The sequence below is a fragment of the Drosophila persimilis genome, unplaced genomic scaffold (genome assembly GCF_003286085.1).
Source record: "Drosophila persimilis strain 14011-0111.01,24,50 unplaced genomic scaffold, DperRS2 tig00000431-arrow-pilon, whole genome shotgun sequence".
NCBI classification, from domain to species: domain Eukaryota; kingdom Metazoa; phylum Arthropoda; class Insecta; order Diptera; family Drosophilidae; genus Drosophila; species Drosophila persimilis.
Genome location: NW_020825312.1, coordinates 1,787,538 through 1,808,887, shown reverse-complemented (window position 1 = coordinate 1,808,887; position 21,350 = coordinate 1,787,538). Strand labels below are relative to the sequence as shown.

Here is a 21,350-nt window from a genome sequence, read left to right as displayed (position 1 = left end):
ACTGATGCAATTCAGGGGAATACATGATGCAGGGAAGCACGATGTGAAAGCACACGGAATAGAGGGAAAGAGAAAAAGAGATCATTTGAAATGCTTTCTTTATTTTAACTGCATTTTGATATAGTTTTTATGTACAAACTTTGGTGACTTACTCGCTAGCAACTTGATTCATATTCATATATGTATTTATTTATATTTTATTCAAATCCTCGAATCTATCCATAAACAAACGATCGGAGGCGAATCGATATCGCTGTGGACGCTATGTTAAGCTAATTATCCATATAACGCTTTGGCCGAACTAATAAAATCGATCTCAAAACGATTGATTGCTTTATTCTTACAGTTAACTAGTTGCATCCCATTTTTTTAATGTATTTTTTGTTTTAATATATTTTTATATTTTAATAATTGTATGTAGATCTATCGCTTATTGTACATGTGTGTCCTTAAACTACGACGAATTGCTTTTGCTCTTGTTGTGGTTCCTTCGTTTGCTCGTTCGTTTCGTTTCTTCATATAAAAAACTCTTGCCAAACAGCTTCCACTTGTTTTTTTTGCACATTTGTACACCATTTTATTGCGACGTCTTCTTGGAGTTTTGGTTTTACATTTGTGTTTTTGTGTTTCTGTGTGTGTGTGTGTGTTCGTTCTAAGGCAACTGGTTTAAAGGCAACTTTAATATAAATTGTTACTTCTTTTATACTAAAATTTACACCATGAGTGTTTTCATCTTCAATCTTTAATCGACTCTATAGAAAAATTTACAAAAGTACGATTCGATATGTGTGTTAGTATTGTGTTTGTGTGTTAGCGGAGGGTTGTGTATGGGTGGTGAAAAAGTGCGAATACGGCCAAACAAAATACAACAAAAATATTATAAAAAAAAAATTACAAACAACATTTAAAAATCCCTATACTCTTTGAGTATCGGTTACTAAAACAAAGAATTTGTGTGGTTAATCCTAGTGTTCTCAGATCGCTGATATAAATATGGATTGGTGTGTAAATAGGCATATGCATAGTTCGTAGTTAGAATTAAATGATTATTTTACGATGACGAGACCCAGGCTCTTGATAAAATAAAACAACCAAAAAGATCCTTTTTGCAGACGCTTTACAACCCCGATAGCAACGATCTCATGGACTAAGACGCAGAAAATAGAGCGGTTTGTTAGTGTTGCCAAATTCATCAGGAGGAGAACAAGTCAAGGTCAAGGGCATTACAAGCAGCAGGAGGAGGACAAAACCAGATCCGATCTACTCGCAATCAAGAGCAGGACTGGTCCCTATTCTGATTATCATTGGCAACATTTGAACATATGATTTGTTGATGCAGTGATGTTTATACATATATGGGTGATGATGATGATGATGATGTTGATAATATTGAGTGGTTGTGGAGAAAGCTGTATCTGAATTAGAAATATGTCTAACGAACTTAGGAGCCAAACTTAAGGAATTCGTTGGATGGTGTCTGTGTCGTGTGGTATGGTGTGGCGTGTCCTTCTGTAGCTTAACGAATAACTATAGATCTGATTAACTGATTAATGATTTTAGTGATTGTTACATTGTCTGCTATCGCACCTAAATTGATCTCAAGATCTCCGCTTAAACAATAAGCGTGCGATTAGCGTGTGGATTCCCTATTTATTACTGAATTTGTAATTACAATTAGGCTATTTAAAAGTTAACTAGCACAACATATCGCATATAGAATAAATTTTTATAAGGATTGTTGCCCGGTCTACTCTTAGCGCTCATCTCCTTTTCTTGCAAGTTCGCGGGATCGTTAGCAGTTTTCCGCGTTTTGCATAGTTTGCAAAGAGATGTCCTAAACTTATGTGATAAGGTTTTCTATTATCTATTATAGTATATAACAAATCTTGACAGGATCTTTGGTGCTCCTTGCGGATCCTTCTACTCTTACTTTCAGTGTTAGTGTGTGTGTGTGTGTCCTGTGTGTTGTGTGTGTGGGTCGTTGTGTGGCAGTTAGATACTTATTAATCGCTGCGGCCTAGTCATAGTTGTACCCGTTGCTTTGCTACCAGTCCTCATCTGTCGTCAGCTGTCTTGTTGCTTTTCAGAGCCAGACGCCCACTGCATGGTCGCCGCCAGCACCGCTTGCAGTTGGCGCCTCTCAGCTTCCGCTCCTTTCGCATCATGCTCCGGCGCCTCCACGACACTACTCTTCGCCTCTTCTTGGCCTAAGCACTGATCGGCGGCACGAGGTCATTCGAACACGTACTGCTGGCGCAAGGCGCGCGCCCTCTCTGGCTGCACACGAGTCGGCAGTCGCGGCACCTTGGGTGCCCGCTGCTTTCTCACCTTCGGTCGGGGATATATCTGAGGCGTCACGATTTCATCCTCGTCTTTGATCTCGGATTTAATACGCGGAACGCAGTATACGCGACGATGTTCCTTGAAGCGATGCTTCAGCACCTGCTGGGCACCGTTGATGAGTAGGCAGAATTGTCGCCAGCTGGCCCGCGATTTTCGCCACGAAGCTTGCGTCTTGCCAAAGCCGTAAAGATTCTCATCGTCATTCGTTGGGCGGCCTGTTTTGCGGGCTTTCGGGGCGGGCTGTGGGCGTTCGATTCGGGCTGCTATTATTGTTCTACTGGCCATGGTTGTGCGGGGTTCGTCTCTCGGTGGCGGCACGTGTATCATCAGATATTTGAGACCGACCTTGCTGTCCTCCGTGTCTGGGGGAACTTCATTCTTTACCACAACAGGCGGAAATGGCAACGGTAAATGGTACTCGGCTCGCCGTTGCTGACGAGTTCTTGGCCGTTTGCTTGTTTTCTCTTCGGGTTCTGTTTTTAGTGCAAAAGCTGGAGCAACAGCAACTGGAGCAAGCGGCGGCGGCGGCAACATTTCGTGGGGCGATTCCTCATAGACCACTGGCTGGATCAGATATTCGGCGGGAATATATACTCCCGGCTGTTCCTCATCGAAGCCGAGGAAATCTACATCGTTGGATGTCACCCGGGAGAGTCTGCGACGAGGCAAGAACGATTCGCGCGGTGCTGCTATAGCCGGCACGGGCTCTTCGAGCATGTTGATGTCCTCGGTATCGGACTCATCTTCGGGTGACATACCTGGTGTCGACATTGGTTCATCTTCGTAAACCATCTCCCCCTCCTCTACCTCCTCCTCTTTCTCTACCTCCGCGGCCTCCTCCTTCTCCTCTACCTCCTCCTTAAGCTGCTGTGGGGAGGATGGCACAATGAATTCGACGTCCATGTCGCTACCTACACCGCACACCCAGTCGCTCGCCAAAATATCATTCAGTTGCGGACGATCGGCGGGATTGGGCAGCATGCAGCACTCTACCAGATGGCGGAACTCCGGGCTGGCACTTAGCCAGAGCTTCGATTCATGATTGAACGTCTCGCTCTGCATGCGTCGCCGCAACTGGTGATGAATTTCTGGAGTATGTTCCGTGTCCTCCTGATCCTTGCGATAGGGCGGATGGCCCACCAGCATCGTGTACAGCGTCGCGCCAAGCCCGTAGACATCGACGGCCGGCGTATACGTGACCATATTGGGATCCTTGAGCATCTCGGGCGGTGCATAGTCCAGAGTGTAGCGCGGCTTGTCCTGCCAGCTCGTGAAATTGCTGCTGTAACTGTGAACACCAGCAACGAAAGAGAAGACTCGATTATAGGAAGAGTAAATAGAGGTAATATTAGAGAAGAGGCACCCACCAGGCACTGCCAAAGTCAACCAGCTTCACCACCATATCATCGCGACTCTCGAACACAATGTTCTCGGGCTTCACGTCACCGTGTATGAACTTTTTCGAGTGAATGTGACGCACCGCCTCCAGAATCTGCCGAAAGAGCTCACGGCAGGTGCGCTCGTTCAGGGCGTTGCGTTTGATGGGCGCCGAAAGCTCCTCGCCGACAAGGAACTCCGTGAGGATCCATGTGTCGCACTTGTCCCGGAAGGTGCCCAGATATTGGACAATATTCTGGTGGCCATCATTTATCATGGCGCAGGAGGTCAGGGCGTCTACTTCGGATGCACGAAACTTTGAGAGTGGGACAACCTTGACCATGAATATCATATCGTTGGTGCTGTCCACGGCAAAGTAGCAGGTACCGTAGGATCCACCCGCCGTGCGGCTGCCCAGGTCGAGATCTTGCGGTCTAGACGGCATATTCTGGTGATGGATGGAGAAAACAAGAGATTAGCATAAGCTTGAATGTGGGAGGATGGCAAAGTGGGAGACTTTCAACCGACCAGTAATCCTTTGTTACAATATTCAATGTGGCAGTTGTTGTCTCTGCGCATTTGTTCCAAATGCTCGGGCGCCACATAGGTATATCCCCGGAAAAGGCGAATGCGACTGGGGGGTGCATCGCATTCGATGTCCTCTGGCCGCTGGTCGGTGAACTCGCTGCTGAAGTTCTGGACGTCATCCTCGCATGTGAGCACGGGCTTGTATGGGGCCTTGCGGCGCTTGGCGCGCAGGTCGTGCCAGTTGATGCCATGGAAGAAGGGATGCTGCTTGATCTCTTTGGCATCGCGATCGTTCTTACCCAGACGCAGCTTGGGGTTCTTCTCCAGCATTTTGAGCACAAAGTCTTTGGCAGCCGCGCTGAACGATGCCGGTATTGGCGGCTGATCCCTTTGTATGCGCCTTGAGATCTCCGACTGCTGGCTCTGGCCATCAGAGGTGGAAAAGGGTGGTCCTCCGGTGAGCAGTTCAAAGGTCAGAACACCCACAGACCACCAATCGACGGCACTGTCGTGACCCGGCGGCCCAGTGCGTATGATCTCCGGTGCCATGTACTCCAGGGTGCCACAGAAGCTGTGTGCCCGGTGATCATTCTCTTCCGATAGGATCTTCGACAGCCCAAAGTCGGACAGGACAATGTGTCCGTCTCCATCGAGAAGGATGTTCTCGAGCTTTATGTCGCGATAAATGATGCCCAGCTGATGCAGTTGCTCCACCGCCAGCACCACCTCGGCAATATAGACGCGCACGCGCGCCTCATCGAACTGCTCGGCATGGTACAAATGGGTGAACAGTTCCCCGCCCTTGGCAAAGTCTGTAAAAGCATTGGCATTATGGTAATCTTCTGGTCAGCATAAAGCTATTATCATCGACATCTTACCGAGAACCAGGTACAGCTTCGTTGATGACTGGAAGGCATAGTGGAGGCCGACCAGGAAGGGGCTGCGCTGTACGGCTTCTAGTACCTGAAAAAGGAGCAAGACGTGGGGTTAAAGCAAAAACAATCTTTGTCATATTTTGTTCGCTTCTCTGTGGTGTCTGTATATCGATTAGAGCAAGATAGCAAGAGAGCAATAGCGAAAAAGAGAGAGAAAGAGAGAGGGAGAGAGGAGTGTGCCGTTTGTGGGTGGGTGGAAGATGGATAACTGAGCAGTTAGCAGTTACTTTGGCACGAATTCATTTCATTTATAAATGATTTTCATTTTTATCTTTGTCTTTCTCTTTCCATTTTCAATTGTTGGGCAGAAAATAAAAAAACTTTCTCATTTCAGGTTTTGTTCCTTTCTATTTTGGCCAAATTGTAGCTAGCCGGCTATCTGGTTGCCGGGCTATGGGCTATAACTGGGTTAGTGGCACAGAGGCAGTGGTACCTTGTAAAAAAAAAACAAAAAAAAAAAAACGAGTACTCCCGCCTACAACCCCGGCGGTAGTCGTCTGTCTGCCGGGCTGGGCTGGGCCGGGCTGGTGGGAGGGAGAAACGTAAATAGCACAGAAAACCAGGCGACAGCAAAGCAGGCCAGCGCCTGCCCAATTGTAAATTTGTTCAATTTATCTGTCAGAAAATGCGCTTCTTATCTCAGCTTCTCGTGTTCTTACTCTCTCTCTCTCTCTCCCGCTCGCTCACTCCCTCCCTCTCACTACACCTGTTTGCAGTTATTTAACGAATCTGTTGTTGTTGCTGTTTCCTTTTCGTTTTCTATTTTCATTGATTTACTACGACTCTCTCAATGTCGCGGCCGAAAACCGGTTGCAGTAGCAGTAGCCACAAACAACTTCCACTAAAGATCGGAGCTCTCTCACTCTCTTTCTCTTCCTATCCGAATCTCTCTCTGGTCAAGGTATGTTAAATAGAGGGTCAATCAGTGTGGAGAGTACCTTAAACAGGTTTGTTTGCCTTACCGTCTGCCTAATTTACCTTGCCTCTTTAGCTCGCTCCTTAGCTATCCTCTCTACGCTCTCTCTCTCGCTCTGCATTACTCCGTTAACTTTTTGCCGGTGCAACAAGAACAAATCGGAATGTGGGTCACAAGAAGATTCACGTCGCTTCGTGTCTTTTCCTCCTTGTTGTGCTTCCTCGTTTACTCTTTCTCTACTCTTCTACTCGTCTACTCTCTTCTTTCTTCATTTGCTAATGGAAACTGTACGTGTACATACACAAGCATGGACGGGACGTGTGCAGCTTGAAGGTTGTCTCCTGCTTTGCACTTTTATTAAAGAAAATATGTTCTGCGGCAGTGACTGCAGTCAGGGGCAACGGTAAAAATGTAACGGTACAAGTACACCGAAAAATAAAACAACAAACAATCTGCAATCACTTCCAATGGACACGTTACCGTTCTCTTCGTTTGTTGTGATTAAAAGGGTTTTACTTTACACTTTCCACTCATATATTGTCCTCCTCGCCCCCGTTAAGTACTTACCACACGCTCTGTTTTGGTGTGCTCGGCCGTCTTACGCTTCTGCACCACGGTTATCTTGTTTAGGACCTTCATGGCATACAACTGGCCAGCATCGTGACGGGTCAGTTTTCGCACAAGGAAAACTCGTCCATACGCTGCACAAATGATTGGTTATTGGAAATGATTAGGCTAATTTCAGGGCTTACATATAAAAGGATCCACTTACCGCCCGTGCCCAGAACACGTATTATTTTAAAGTCGACTAGACTCACTGCCTCATCACTGTATAGTTTTACTGTACGGGAGAGATGGGGATTATAGTTAAATTCATAAACATTCATAGAGAGTATCAATTTCCAAACATAACAAGGCTTGCCCCTCCCCCCCACCATGGAAAGATCCCAGCATATTTGAGAGGGACGCACGCACATTCAATTGTATTGTTTTTCTCTTCTCTTCCCAACTGTTTACATGCACACATATGTATGTATATGACATCAATACTGAAATAAATGCGGCTCTAATCTCTCAGCGAGCGTTGTATCGCATTTTATTTTTACCTACAGGGCAGCGCACGTGCGAGACACTTGCTTCGGCGAAGCGTCGTGTACGACGACGACGACGACGCCTAACAGTAAACATGTGCGAATGATGCGAAAGAGAGACGAAAGCGCAATAGAGAGGCAATAGAAATAGAAATTCAGTGCTGTAGTACTCTCGTCTATGCAGTTGGGTGGGTCCGAATAAGGATGGCAATTTCATCAGGATAAGCAGCAGGTGGCTGGCTGTGGGGGTGGGGGTTGGTGGGGGATATGAAGTGAAAGATGAAGCCAAAGCCTGCGCAACAGCCGAACCCAAGCCCAATGCCAACAAAAGAAACTCTCCTTTCGTATGCCCTCTCTCTCTCTATGTTCTCCTTGTCCAGACACGTTCAATATGTATGTACATAGGCAGAGGCAAATAACGGTTCATTGGCCTGTGCGTCGCCTCGCCAAAATTGGTAGAATTTACGATTATGTGGTGGCCCAGACAGATGCCTCCTTCATGTCGTGGGATTACAATTATTTCATAAAATGTCCCCAAAAGACTACATAGGCCCTCTATTATACATATGTACATAGGTCTAGGACTCACAGTACTTCTACTCCATCTACCCATCTTCCACTCGCCTCCTATTTACTGTGGCAACTTGTCCTTGAACCGACATGACCCTCAAGCCAAGGCCTCTTCTAACCAAAGGGGGGACCATTGATAGATCTCAGCGTCGCGTCCATTCAACCCATGTATTATAAATGTTCTACGAAAATTTCGAATTGTTGTGAAATTTGCGGCACATTGACACAAACTCCGTAAGAGGTTAATGGAACCGCCTTGCTTTGGAACAAACCTGTTGTTTTATTTGAAAATACAAGTTGCTAACAACGAGTAAAGGTAATTTGCACGAAACACAAGCAAAACACACTCGATTCCTTAAGGGTACAATAACCTAAAAACACACCCGAGAGCCTCGAGTGGGAGCACAACTCATTCTTCGGCCGAATTATTGATTCAACAAGAACAGGGTACAAGAAAGTGTGAAAGTATGAGATAGCACATCCCACAAATGGGAGACTTGGGAACCCCCCCCCCTCCCAAAAGCTGAGCCAAGAACTTGAAATGTGAACAAATGTGGCAGCACCCCTCATGCCACAGCTACATACACATATTGGTGCAGTGTCGAAAAGCTCCCAACTAATTCATTCGCGATTCAGTTATATTTGGATTCATTGAATTTTCTGCTTTACATTTGGCAAACTTTTAATCTGAAGTTTATTTCACACAGAATTACATGAAATATTATGAAAAACAAGTATTTGTTTATATTCTATTCTATCCGTGGATCTTTAAACCGCAATATTTAACCGCAACTGGCCTTGGTATGCAATATTATATATGTATAATATACTCTTTTAGCAGGTTCTTAAACTGTATAACCGCACAGAATGTTGTTCTCTCATCCCGTTCTAGGCAAAGTTTAATGAACGCAACAAAGCCGAAAAAAAAGAAAACACAATGACACTCGAGCAACAAGTAGAATGTTCTTTCGGCTGCCATCATCTGGTTTTCTTTTTCCCCTACCACCCCTCCACCCCCTCTTGTCGTAGAGGAGGCAAATGTTTGTCCAAAATTCTGTACATAATGCACTTCTGTTAGCCAGCTGTATGTTAACAGAACGTGTGCGGTGCTGTACAGAAAAACAACACCGAGAGGAAGAGAGCGATAGCATTCGCCGCCGATCACGTAGGGGTGTGGAGAGAGCATTTTGTTGTGATCGAAATGCCAGCAGGATTGGGGGGGGAGGCGTAAAGATAATTAAACAACTAAAATAACGATTAGAGGCAATTATCTACAAAGGCTAGCGGGTGCTATAGCTGATATTCCAGGAGTTGCATTGTCAAGTTCAAGTAAATAAATTGCCTACTACTGCACCCGCCTCCCCTCCCTGCCACTACACCGTCGCACGTTTTTGCAAACACACACAGGCAGGAGAACACGCATAGCCACGACTGCATGCCCAAGGTGTACGAATTGGTGGGGTGAGGCATTACCGAAATACCACTAGATCTTCTGCTCTCTCGGTATTTTTCAATACTACTCTCAACGACTTTATGGGAGAGCTTTCTCTAGGTGTGCCTCACCCCTTATAAACACAACTTGTTCATGTCGATGTTGATGTTTTCGTTTCCACAATTTCCAAGAAACTGAGAAGCTCGAACTTCCAAAAACTATTATAGTCCCCTAGCTATGTATATTCCATGGCATCAATCGATGCCACTGTGCCTGCCGAGGGTGCCATCAAAAGCCACTGCCACTGTCTGAAGCCCAAGCATGGCCCTACTCACCGTATGTGTTGTGGAGACGAGAACAGGCGGGAGAACTTTCGGTCAGTAGAATTAACACCCAACGCCCAAAACGGCATTCGCATGCACCGCCCCCTGCCCCCGCCCCCGAAGCCAAGGAGCAAGGGGCGGGGGCGGCGGCGGTCGGGGGGCAGCGGTCGGACAGGGTCGACGGCTAGTAGGTAATTGTGTCAAGGTTAAATGCACGTGCTACACTTGCAAAAGGACACCAAAAGGCCGCCCGCCATTGACCAAGATGCAACGGAAGCGCATGCAACCCACCTCGCCCCACCCTACCATGCTTTACGCTCTCAGAGTTTTTCTTTGACTAACTATCGCTTTGTTTTCCTTCGATGAATGAAATATGAATACAGTAGTAATTCCCTAAGAGCCGCCTTGCCAAAAATATTTATTTTTCTTCTGTCTGAAAACTGATTTGCATTTTTTTTTCTGTATCTCATAGGCGTCCTAGGGGACGCCCGGGCCGATTAGGGGAAATTTCAATGTATTCAACATTGGCAAGCTTGACTGTAGCCCTTCCCATCCCGGGGGAGGGGTAAACTGGATGTTTAAATCATGTTTGAGTGGATGTTTCCCCGACTCACCGTAGGACCGAAGATCTGTCACGGATTCCAGGTCCTTCTGGTGCGCCTCGTTGTTAAGATCCAGCGGAGTGCTGTTGCTGGTGGGGATGCCAAAGTTGGGCAATGCGGCTGCTGCTGCCGCCGCCACTTCTGCTGCGGCAGCTGCCGCTTCTGCGGCCGCCGCTGCTGCTGCGGCTGCTGCAGCTATGTTCTTCGGATTAACGTTCTTTAGCTGCAGTTTTGTCATGGGAGTAGAGGCTGTGTCGTTCACCAGAACCACCTCGTCCTCCACTTCCAACACGTCTGGCTCCTCGTCCTCCTCCTCCGTGTCCCTGTCAAAGTAGTCCGCCGGCTCGTTCTCCTCGGACTCTGCATCCGAAATGCACACTATCTCCGCCACATTGGGTGGGGGTGAGGCCGGCAAGAGCGGTGTGGGTGGCGATATGGTGTCGCGGTAATTGTAGTCTTGCTTTTTTGCTGTTGCCGCAGCCCCTTTTGGAGGCGATGGCGATGGGGTGTTGATGGCGCTGGTGGCCTTCTTGTGGTTGCTGTTGATGTTGTGTTGGCCGTTGCTCACATTAATGTTCCTGCTGTTACTGTTGTTGTTGTTGTTGCTGCAGGCAATATACTTTTTGTTGTTGGTTCTCGTGGTGGAGACGACGGCCTGCTGGCTCTCGCTGCCCGGATTCTGTTGCTTCATTTTGCTCCTCTTGCTGTCACCGTTGGTCAGGGGGGGCGAATTGCCACCTTTGCTGGCCCGCCGGCGCTTGCTGCCACCATTTGTGGCATGGCCATTCTTGCGATGCTCTTGATCGGCACCTTCTGGGGCAGTATTCAATTCCGCCGACACCAAGGCCGCCTTGCGGCTCGACTTTCGGCCGCCGGACTTTAATTTTACCGGCATCTCAGCCGGCTGCTTCTGCGGGCGATTATTCATATCTGCGGCTGGACTGCGATCAGGGAGGGATACTGGCGGTGGTTTTCTCTACGTATTCCCTTACGTAGGCAACAAGTTAAAAGCAATTCAACAATTCTGGCAGTAACCACTCAAAACTCATGTCGCGCTGGTGGTCTGCTAGACGGGAGAAAATAAAATAAAAAATGAAAGAGTTTACCATTAGTCGTCGGGTGTGGGGAAATCCAAATATTTTGTGGTATACAGTAGACACTGTCAAAGAATCTATTTGCGTCGCATATAAGTGGGATTCACCGTGGGCCTCCACATGCCATGCCCCTGCCTCTGGCCATGACCATTCCCCTTCCGATACCCACAATATGGTACAGTTTCAACACACAGTTGGCTGGCGCTTTGCACGCAGTGTTCTCTGCTTAATAATTAAAATTGGAGACAGAGTTAATATACGAGCATAGTGTAGCGGAGCCCCAGCTCCGACACTCTCTCTATATAAGAACTATAAGAACCTAAAAAATATTAGCAGACGGAAGGGACAGCAGACACTTGATGGAACTGTGGGGATGACAGGGAGTGTTGAATTATGCGTAGGGCTGGGCAATGTGCAACACTGATGATAATGCAGGGCGATTTTTGCAGCACTGGTAGGAGCTCGAATATTATTCAACAATTTAACGCTGCGTTTGCTTTTATCACAATCTTTAGCAGAGTGTGCTATGCTACAGTTTTCTCCTCTCTTCTCTGCCCACCTCCTCTTTTTCAACTTTTTACTTTTCACACTCACACGCTGGCATTCCTCGCTATCGGCGGTTCTGGGGGACGCGTTTTGTTTTCGTCTGCTATTTTCTATCGCTTGCTGCGCTGCTGGCGAAGATTGGGGACACTCAAGGATATTTTTTACACTTTTTCCACTCGATATATACAAGCGAAAATATTATTTATTAAGTATCTCGTCTTAGATGAGTAGGTTTTTACACGCGAACAAGGTTTTTACCGCCGCTTTCTACTTCTCATTCACGCGCACACACACACTGATGCGCGGGACGCTCTCCGCCATCTGCTTTACGCTCTCATTCGTGGACACTTATTAGCTACAGCCACCTTGAGTGCAGCCACAGAAAAAAAATCCGCGGATTAATAAGATCTTAAAGCACTTAAATATCCAGTTGTAGGTAGAAAAATCGCGCACGAACTACAATATTTAAGTGAAATATTATTTTTCCAGAAAACGGCACTTCAGAAATTTTCATTTGCTCATCTGCTCAGTGTGACCGCACACTTATCATTAAACAAATACCGTCCGACCCTCAGAAACATACTGAAACAAACCAACTCATTTTCAAAAGATACCGTAAATATACCGATTGAAAACCCATAACCCATTTAAGCCTCCACATTTTAAAAGGGCAAAAAACTTCAGTTAAACAACGGATAATAAAACTGTTTATAAATACTTCTTGTATATGCATTCGTTAAAACTATTATCGTGGAGTGCATTTTATATCCACTGGTAGACAATGGACAATCGTTTTCCATGACCGGAAATCATATTCCTCATATTTTCATATATATTTTTAATATTACCAGCGAGCTAGCACCCACGAGCAATGAACACATAATTTTTTTAGATGAATCAATAAAAGAAGTTTTAAACAAAAATCAACAAAAAAATATACCATTATTTACCGATATACCGAAAATATGCGTTATTGTCATATGCTATCGGAATTCACCTCCGATGCCGATTATCTGTTATCGATGTGCGATAGCGAAGTGCTGTAATAGTGTATAAAAATATCTGTTTATTGAAAGAATTGATTATCTAAAAAATCTTCATTGTAAATTTTTTTACAGGCACCATTATACTATAGAATTGATTAAATTGCACTGCAAATGCTGCACATTTCCTGTGTATCGACAGTTTGTATTGATATTCGTTTTTCCGGTTTATTGCATTTTTGTAATTTGAAATGTAAATATTAATATTTAACCAAAATCTCGTCCAGACGTTTTCGTTTCAAGTCTGGCACCTTGCAATCGTCTGTCGGATACCCCACTGCCAGGAGTATCAGTAGTTTCTCGTTCACAGGTCGTCCGAGCAGCTCTCTCAGGGCTGGGCCACAGTTCAGGGGAGTTGTGACCAGCGATGACAGGCCCGCCGCCTGGAGGGAGCATAACAGGATCCCGGCAGAAATGGACGTTGAGATTTCATTGTAATAGTGCGTTTTCCGTCGCCCGTCCTTGGCGGTGCCGTAAGTCTGCTTAAAAATAAGGATCAGATAGGGAGCATCCGTCAGATACGGCTTCACATGGTTTGTTTGGAGCGGCCGCAAATCCGTGACCCACTGGGGATGCATGCGCTTGTTGTAATTGATCTGCTCCTCGTGTTCCACAATCGCACGCACGGATTGCTTTACTGAGGCCTCCTCCACCACGCAAAATGTCCAGGGCTCAGTGTGGGCTCCACTCGGAGCAGTTCCAGCCGCCCTTATGCAGTCCTCAATGACGCCGAGGCTGGGCTTGGTCAAGGGACTGAACGAGCGGATGCTGCGACGTCCACGCACTAGTTCCAAGAAGCGTCGGGCGCCATTGGGATTGAGTGTCTGGCCAGGAACAAACTGCACATGCGGCTTCTCCTCCAGAGCGGGCTGCAGGTCGCCTCTAGCTTCCTCTTCGAATTCAGCTGGAAGCAAATCAAATGAATACTGAAGAATTGAATAATGAAGAATTTGTAAAAAGACTATACTTTCAATATCCCCATCCCTGTCGGTGCTATAGTTCTTGGAACTCTTTTTCCGCTGGTTTAAGACGTACTTAATGGCCAAAACGAGAAGTAGACCAAGCAAACAGCTTGGCCAGTGCTGCAGCAGCTTGGAGCTGTTCAGAAATGCCTCCACTGCCATCTCGAGAGAGTTTGTATCTGCCGCGCGCTCGGCCGAAACAGGGAAGCCACCACTAGGCGCTTATCACCAGTAACTGGGTCAGGGTTTTTGCTGATAGTGCCGGATGGAGCGCTCAGTTCGCGGGTCGACGGCAGAACTGGCAGTCGCATGCGCGTGTTGCTCCGCTCTTCTGTCCCGGCCCTGGCGATGCTCTTCTCGGGGCATACTGATTCGGACCCTGTTTGGCCGGGCACTTCTTCTGCGGCGGTGCCGGCGGACAGCGTCTTCCGTTGCAGATCGGTGTGCCCTTCAGGTGGACCAGCTGGCGTTTGTGCACCTCCCGTAGTATCTCGATGATCCGCCACTTGGCATCGAAGTAAATGAAATCCGGCGCCGCAGTTAGTTCTGTGCGAATCATATCGCAGAGCATCTGAACCTGTTGGGCATTACCCCCCGTTTGTTCTGGGGGAGGGCTCTCCTGGGCCTGGAGAGCAGGCGCCGGGCATGGGACACTATACGGACAGCTCTGTGGTCCGCAAGGTTTCGGCTGCTGGCGGACATCTTCATCGGGCGGAGTAGTTGGGTCCATGTGCGATTGACGGGATAGGTCTGTGACCTCCTTCTCCTTTTCGGTGGAGTAGAATGATGATTCCACGGACATTTCGGTATCTGGGGCCTTCTGGGACTGGTTCTGAGGTTTCGACTGTTTTGCGGGCGCGCTCCGTTTTTGTGTGGAGGGAGAGAAGGTAACTTGCCCATCCACATCAGCATTCTCCCTCGGGGCCTGCTGCTCCTCTATGGGTTTGCTATTTTCCTGCTGCACCTGCTTCTCCTTTGGCTTTTTCTCCTTTTTGATGTCCTTTTCGCTGGGTTTATTTTCGGGTTTTCGCTTCATGCATTTGCCAAAGCACGCACCCGGCGAGAAGGGGGTGGGGGGGCCGGCACAGGCAGCAAGATTGACCATCTTGCTGCGCAGCATCTCATTGGTGGCCAGCGCATTCTTCAGATCAGTCGTAGATGGCTTTTTGTGAGATATCATGCTAGAGGCGGACCTGGACATGTCCGGCGCGGGGCGATTGGGCAGCCCAAGGTCGCTGGAGCTGCGCGGCCGGTTCTTGTCGAAGTTGATGCACAAATAGGGCACCAGGAAGAGGAACTCGTTGTAGTACTGGATGGAGGGGGTCATGATCTCTCCGTAGTTACGGCACGCGCTCTCGATTATGGTGTACTCCCGCTCGAATAGGTTCTTCAGCTCCTCCAGATAGCCGCGCAGATCGTCGCTGGTCTGGCCGGGAAAGGACCGGGTCATGTCGATGTAGCAGTCCTCGTCGATCTCCTTGTTGCCGTAGTACGAGTTCTTCGGGTTGTAGAGATTGTCGTGCTTGCAGTAGAGCCGGATCAGCTTGCGAATGTCCTGCTCCTCCAGTGGGATGTTGAGGTTGGTGTTCAGTCGCTTTATCTTGGCCTGCTTCAAGGATTTGCGCTGCTTGCGCTGCTCCTTGGACTCCTTGTTCCTCCAGATAAACGACAGGAAACGTTTCTTGGGGCTATCCTTCGGCATCTGGGAAGCGGTGCTGGACGAAGCTTTGAGTGAGGCTGGCATGGAGTTCCCCGACTCAGTATGCTGGCTGCGCTTCTCTGCGCTGGAGCTGGGCAACGCGCGCATTTCTCGCATCCTGCAAATCGAATCGGAACGCTTGAAACAGCATCGCTTGTGTTTTCGTTCCATGCTTCGCTATCTGGCTCTTCAGCTGGTAAGTGTTGGAACTGGTGGGTTCAGGCTCAAAAGTCTTTATGGGTATCAGCATTATTACTTGAATTTATTTAATTTTGTGACATTCTTTAAATGGAAACAAACTGATATAATTTTTAAATTTATTCTATGCAGCCCTGATTAGCAGTCTGTCTGCGACGTTGTTCAACACCAGCAAAGAGAGCGGACTTACAGCAAGAGAGAAAGAGAGAGACCAAAACAACTGAAATAAGTTACGTGAAATTATAAATAAAAAATAAGGAAATAAGCGTTCAGCCGTAGCCCAACCATAAGCGACAGTATTCCCAAACGCTCAACAACCCAGCTGGGTCCGATCTACCTGTCGTTCAATTCAGTTTCGACTGCCTGCCATGTGACGTTACTACGCTCCAGCCCCAAAAATCTTCCATCTGAATCGTACCGATCCGTGCGGGGGTGCTAATTGGCGGAAGACTTCAATTCAATTAATTACACGCAGAAAAACCCCATTTCAACCTATCACAAAATCAAAATTCAATCCGATACGCAGTCAACAGTTGAAACTAATGTTCATGATAAAAGTGCAATAAATCAATGGAACGGGCGGAAGTAGCAGCCGTAGCAGAAGCAGCAGCAGCACTGGAAAAACGGAAGCATCGATAGCAACAAAGAGAGCAAGACTTAACGGCACTGGCGGCGTAACGGTATAAAACGCCCAGCCGCTCGAAAAAACCAAAGATTCTACATTTTACGGGGATTTATTTTGCTAAATCGCGATAACGAAAATGGACGAGGTCTTCAGCCTGCACATGGAAAAGCTGGACGTCTACGACGGTTAGTACACACACATATACACAGTTTATGCTTAAAAGTAGGTGAATAGTATAAAGTAAATTAAAAGCAATTGCTCGTTGGTCATGCTGCTACAATTTAGCTGCTGGGATCATCGTCGTCATCTTCGTCGTCGTTGTCAGAGTCGGGAGCACCCAAAATCTCCTGTATGATGCGATGATGATCCTCGGTCTTCTCGCCCTGTATGATCAGTTCCCGCAGCGTGGCAATGTGCTTCTTTCCCGACTTAATCTTCACCTTGAGCTGCTCGTTCTCCTGTTTCAACTTCTCGATGCGCTTCTTGCGGTCCTCGGCCGACTTCTTTGTCTTCTCGCGTGTGCGCTGCACTGCCTGCACAGAAATGAAACAAGATAAATCAATAAGTTATAGTGTGGTTATTTTTGGACCGGTCATCGTCAGACTGGGAGATCTAGGCTAGCAACATGTTTCCCTCCCTCCACAAGCATGCCTACTCGTATCTTTACATGGCACTTACCTCATTGTTCTTTTTTCTTTTCAATTTGTATGCGGGATCATCTGATTGTGGACTCATCGGCGATTCCGCGTCTTTGCTGCTCGACGCTTCCGCCGTCGCAGTTCTCCTTCTGGCTGGCATACTCTCCGTAATTATTTTAATTTGTATTTAGATCAATTCGAGTCGTGTGCGAGCTGTTGGGGCTGGACAATGTAGCTCCAACAATCAGCGGAGCGTGTTGTTGTGAAATTACAGCGCGAATGATGTTACCAAAGAGGAGATGGAAAACAGATGGTTGCTCTTGAGCGAGTGTTGGAAAATGCGCAGTCGCAGTATTGCCCAGCGGACAATAAGTTTTGCGGTATTATAAAATTAAATTATATTTAATTAGCAACAAAAGTTATGAACAATATACCAGATTTAAATAGCATATACACCCGCAATCCTTCACCGCCCACACAAAGCCAGCCAAGATTTCCGTTTGCTCAGAATTTGTAGCCTTATTATTTATTCAATGTTAATACAATTTATTTGTAAAGACTGATTTCTTGTATGCAATAATAATAAATCAAAATGTAATACGTAATAGATAATAAATGTTTTAAGAAAGATTTCGAATTGTATTTAAAATCGCTAGGCTGCCAAGAGCACTACCAGCACTAGACTGATTCATTTGCAACCCGGGCCGAGTCACCATACAGTATATTGCTTAGTAATGTTTCAACTCAGCTTTGAAAACAAAATATTTCCATTAGTAGAAAAATGACGTCCCCAAAATTAGCCTATTTTGGCCTATAATTCAGGGCAGAGCATGTCAGCTAACTAGTATAATATTAAACCGAATATCAAAATCGAGGAATTTGATTTCCGATCATGGACAGAGGAAGATTAACCCATTGTCGACCAGTATTATACGCTGCACGAAAATTATGAAACTTGAAGAATTTTAGCGCAGCTCAGGTGAAAGATATCGTGGTAATTTTTGTTTCAAGAAAATAAGAAGTATGCATCTAAAAGAAGAATTGACATTCCTGGTTTAACTCAAGTTGTTTAGCCATTTAAATAGAGTGCGGTTCAAGTGGGTTAATTTCGTTTTTTGTATCGGTATTTTAATGGTATATTTTAAAGTGGTATATTTCAGTATATTTCTGAGAATCGCGAACCCGGCGTATTTTGCATTTTAACTTGCCAAAAATGTCTTCGCCTGCACCAAAGTCTCCGGAATTATCCGATAAAAGCAAGAAATATGATAGACAAATCAGGTAAAGGAAGACTCCTTGAAGCAAACGGAACTGACACTAATTTAATCTGCTTTGTGCAGGCTTTGGGGCGAGCATGGACAGACGCTGCTGGAGGCGGCTACCATTTGCTTAGTGAATGTCACCGCTGTCGGCTGTGAGACAGCCAAGGGGCTTGTGCTGCCTGGGATCGGCGGATTTACGGTGGCAGATGGCAGCACCGTCAAGGAGGAGGATCTGGGCAACAAGTGAGTCCGACATATTGGCCAGAATGCAGCCTAACGGGTCTCCCTCCTCAGTTTCTTTCTGGACGCCAGCTACATTGGCAAATCGAAAGCGTTGGCATGCAAGCAGCTCCTGCAGGAGCTTAATCCCGATGTCAACGGCGACTATGTAGATGAAAGTGTGGACTACCTTCTGGAAAATCGGCCGAATTTCTTTGACAGCTTTGACCTGGTCATAGCTTCGAACCTGAACGAGAAAACCTTGCTGTTGCTTTCGAAACGCCTCTGGGATTCGAATGTGCCGCTGCTGTATTGCCGTTCGCTGGGCATGATGGGCACCATACGCCTTCAGATACGTGAACATTGTATTGTGGAGGCCCATCCGGACAATCCTCAGTTCGACTTACGTCTGGACCATCCGTTCGAGGCACTGCGCGGCCATCTCGAGAACACAGAAGTAACCAGCAAAGTGCCCTGGCTGCTAGTGCTGCACAAATACCTCAGACTCTGGCAGAAGGAGCAGACGGATGGTCACAAGACTCCCAAAAACTACAAGGAGAAGAACCAACTGCGCGAAGCAATCAGAAAAGAGATGAACGCAGACGAGGAGAACTACGAGGAGGCCATCAAGGCAGTTAATACAGCGTTCGGTGCAGCCACAGTGCCGGCATCTCTCAAAGCCATATTCGAGGACGAAGCGTGCGAGCTACTGACCAAGAAGGTACATCTAATTGTAGGTATTTGGACAAAGGTAACTGAGTATCGTTCTACACACAGAGCAACGTTTTCTGGATCATGGCCAAGGCGTTGAAGAGCTTTTTAACACACGATAATAACGGACATCTGCCTTTGCCTGGTGTCCTGCCCGACATGACGGCCAACACGGACTCGTACATTGCCCTGCAAAACATCTATCGCCAGCAGGCGCTACAGGATGCTGATCAGGTGTACCACAAGTGCCAGGACTACCTCAAGCAGCTGTCCCTGCCCCCAGACACCATTGACGAGCGAAGCGTGAGATCGTTTTGCCGTGAGGCGGCCGGTCTGACGGTAATGCGTGGGACACGCATTGCAGAAGATTACGAGAGAAACAGTCGCCTTTTGCCATTGGGTGAGTTCTGCCCCGCTTTGAGCTCTATAGTTCTCGAGTTTGATCCACGCTTTGTTCTTTCAGTGGAGGAAAATGAGGTCCAGGACAATCTTACCGCCTATAACTTTGCCCTGCGCGCCTATGAGCGTTTTCTCAGCGAATGCGGCCATATTCCCGGCGAGTGCACTGCCGAACAGGACATTGGACGCCTAAAGACAATTGCTAGCAAAATGCTAAGCGACTTGGGCACCCATGCGACTATCAGCGATGATGTACTTCACGAGATCTGCCGCTACGGCGGCGCGGAGCTGCATGCCGTCTCCGCATTTATTGGTGAGCAGAGTACGGAGTTCTATAGAAGATCTCAGCTAATCCTTTAATCTACCTTGCAGGTGGCTGTGCTGCCCAGGAAGTCATCAAGATTGTTACCAAACAATATAAGCCCATTGATAATACCTTTATCTACAATGCTGTAAGCACTGAAAGTGTCACGTTGAAGTTGTAAACGAATGGTTTTTCATACAATTGTTGGCTCAGAACTTTATTTCTTGTATTTACGATGCTTGACCCTGTATTTTTGGGCATAAAAGCGGCCAAAGAGGTAGAGAAACGTTAGCATGTAGGCGACTCCAGTGAGACTAACCCAGGTGTGGTACTCGCATCTCCGGATGATGGCCTGCGAGCCCCAGGCGAGGCCAATGGCAAACTGCACAAGCTGCAAGGCAGTCAAGTAGCGTTTCCACCAAAGATACGGCTGGATACGAGGTCCCAGCACACTCAGCGCGTAATAGCCGTACATAATGATGTGCACGAAAGAGTTCATCATGGCTGGCAGAAAGGCTGTGGAGGGAGAGATAGAGACAGCGATAGGATGAGGCTTTAGGTGAGACTCACTCGAGCCGGTCGGTATCCACTTGACAACGATCCAGCACATGGCAAACATGGTGCTATGATGGTAGACATGCAGGAAGCTCAATTGTGACCACTTCTGGCGCAGGATGAAAAAGCCCGTGTCGGCAAATTCAAGAATTTTTGAGATGTAGAACCACCAAAAGGCCGCGGCAATCTGCATTTACAAAAGATTCACTCAATTTGATTCTCTTTCTGCGGGACAGAGACCCGGGTCCAAAGAGCCGAGGGTTCCAACCGTTTTGCCACACAAAACTTACACGCATTTCATGGGGGCTATAGCTCAACCGACACGGCTGACAGCTGATGCTATAGTTGAGGGCTCGCGACGCCGTAAAAAGCTCCAGGCATATGTGGGCATTCAGCAACGTCATAGCCAGGTTGTGGCAGAACAATGGGCCACGCAGCTGCATCGGTTTGTACCTGTGTTCAAGCTGTCATGAGGCATTGTACGTCGTATAAGAGGGCGCAAAGGAATGGGGCCGGGGCCGGGTCCTCACCTGGCCATCCATTTGGGTGCATAGCGCACCATCAGCAAATACAAGGCCAGCAGGACGGCTGCATTCCAAGGCGACTCCACCAGCGGCCACGTCCGTGTGCGCTCATCCGCCAGCTCGGCAAATGGATACGGATAGCTGCCAATGCCGGGGAAACCAATTTTCGTGCTGCCATTGAACGACATCGTTGGACGTTGGGCGTTGGGCGTTGGGCGCTGAACGTTGGACGTTGGCTTTAAGGCGAATTCTTGGCCAAAACTGAATGCGTGCCCGCAACGGCATACGTCTTTTATATGGCTAAATGTTGACCCTGACTGCTGATGCGTTTACATATTCCAATGCCACGTTTAATTAGATCTAACCCCTGCACTGAAGCGTTAAAGTTGGGGAGGCCAGGTCAGGTCTGATCTGGGTTTTACCTGAAACCTCTCTGATGTCTGATAGCACTTTC

General features: G+C 47.3%; 6 protein-coding genes across 7 annotated transcripts; 2 read left to right on the top strand and 4 right to left on the bottom strand.

Annotated features, from left to right (window-relative positions):
• Positions 1-726: 726 nt before the first annotated feature.
• Positions 727-12,171, bottom strand: LOC6596047 (chromosomal serine/threonine-protein kinase JIL-1). 2 transcript variants are annotated; one of them, XM_026989532.1, is made up of 8 exons: positions 11,806-12,171; positions 10,130-11,183; positions 6,872-6,940; positions 6,667-6,800; positions 5,127-5,211; positions 4,249-5,060; positions 3,711-4,168; positions 727-3,631 (listed from the first exon to the last, which is right to left on the bottom strand). In XM_026989532.1, the coding sequence occupies exons 2-8, from the start codon at positions 11,043-11,045 to the stop codon at positions 2,233-2,235; spliced, it is 3,873 nt and encodes a 1,290-aa protein (XP_026845333.1). In that variant the 5' UTR covers positions 11,046-11,183; positions 11,806-12,171; the 3' UTR covers positions 727-2,232. The 2 variants fall into 2 exon arrangements, with proteins under 2 accessions (XP_026845333.1, XP_002021231.2); XM_002021195.2 differs by having other exon boundaries at positions 10,130-11,180.
• A 753-nt stretch (positions 12,172-12,924) lies between these two features.
• Positions 12,925-15,735, bottom strand: LOC6596048. The gene is made up of 3 exons (XM_002021196.2): positions 14,042-15,735; positions 13,768-13,983; positions 12,925-13,704 (listed from the first exon to the last, which is right to left on the bottom strand). Exons 1-3 carry the CDS (start codon positions 15,630-15,632, stop codon positions 13,001-13,003), a joined length of 2,511 nt encoding a protein of 836 aa, XP_002021232.2. The 5' UTR covers positions 15,633-15,735; the 3' UTR covers positions 12,925-13,000.
• Positions 15,736-16,377: 642 nt separating this feature from the next.
• LOC6596051 (CCAAT/enhancer-binding protein gamma) lies at positions 16,378-17,087 on the bottom strand. Its single transcript, XM_002021199.2, has 2 exons — positions 16,963-17,087; positions 16,378-16,817 (listed from the first exon to the last, which is right to left on the bottom strand). The coding sequence occupies exons 1-2, from the start codon at positions 17,080-17,082 to the stop codon at positions 16,566-16,568; spliced, it is 372 nt and encodes a 123-aa protein (XP_002021235.1). The 5' UTR covers positions 17,083-17,087; the 3' UTR covers positions 16,378-16,565.
• On the top strand, positions 16,411-17,550 carry LOC113566024. The gene is made up of 2 exons (XM_026989769.1): positions 16,411-16,469; positions 17,064-17,550. The coding sequence occupies exons 1-2, from the start codon at positions 16,421-16,423 to the stop codon at positions 17,111-17,113; spliced, it is 99 nt and encodes a 32-aa protein (XP_026845570.1). The 5' UTR covers positions 16,411-16,420; the 3' UTR covers positions 17,114-17,550.
• Positions 17,551-18,119: 569 nt separating this feature from the next.
• Positions 18,120-20,032, top strand: LOC6596052 (nedd8-activating enzyme E1 regulatory subunit). The gene is made up of 6 exons (XM_002021200.2): positions 18,120-18,203; positions 18,263-18,427; positions 18,479-19,124; positions 19,181-19,514; positions 19,578-19,826; positions 19,886-20,032. Exons 1-6 carry the CDS (start codon positions 18,136-18,138, stop codon positions 19,996-19,998), a joined length of 1,575 nt encoding a protein of 524 aa, XP_002021236.1. The 5' UTR covers positions 18,120-18,135; the 3' UTR covers positions 19,999-20,032.
• Positions 20,033-20,034: 2 nt separating this feature from the next.
• On the bottom strand, positions 20,035-21,084 carry LOC6596053 (elongation of very long chain fatty acids protein 4). The gene is made up of 4 exons (XM_002021201.1): positions 20,903-21,084; positions 20,663-20,825; positions 20,388-20,559; positions 20,035-20,333 (listed from the first exon to the last, which is right to left on the bottom strand). The coding sequence occupies exons 1-4, from the start codon at positions 21,082-21,084 to the stop codon at positions 20,035-20,037; spliced, it is 816 nt and encodes a 271-aa protein (XP_002021237.1).
• Positions 21,085-21,350: the final 266 nt, after the last annotated feature.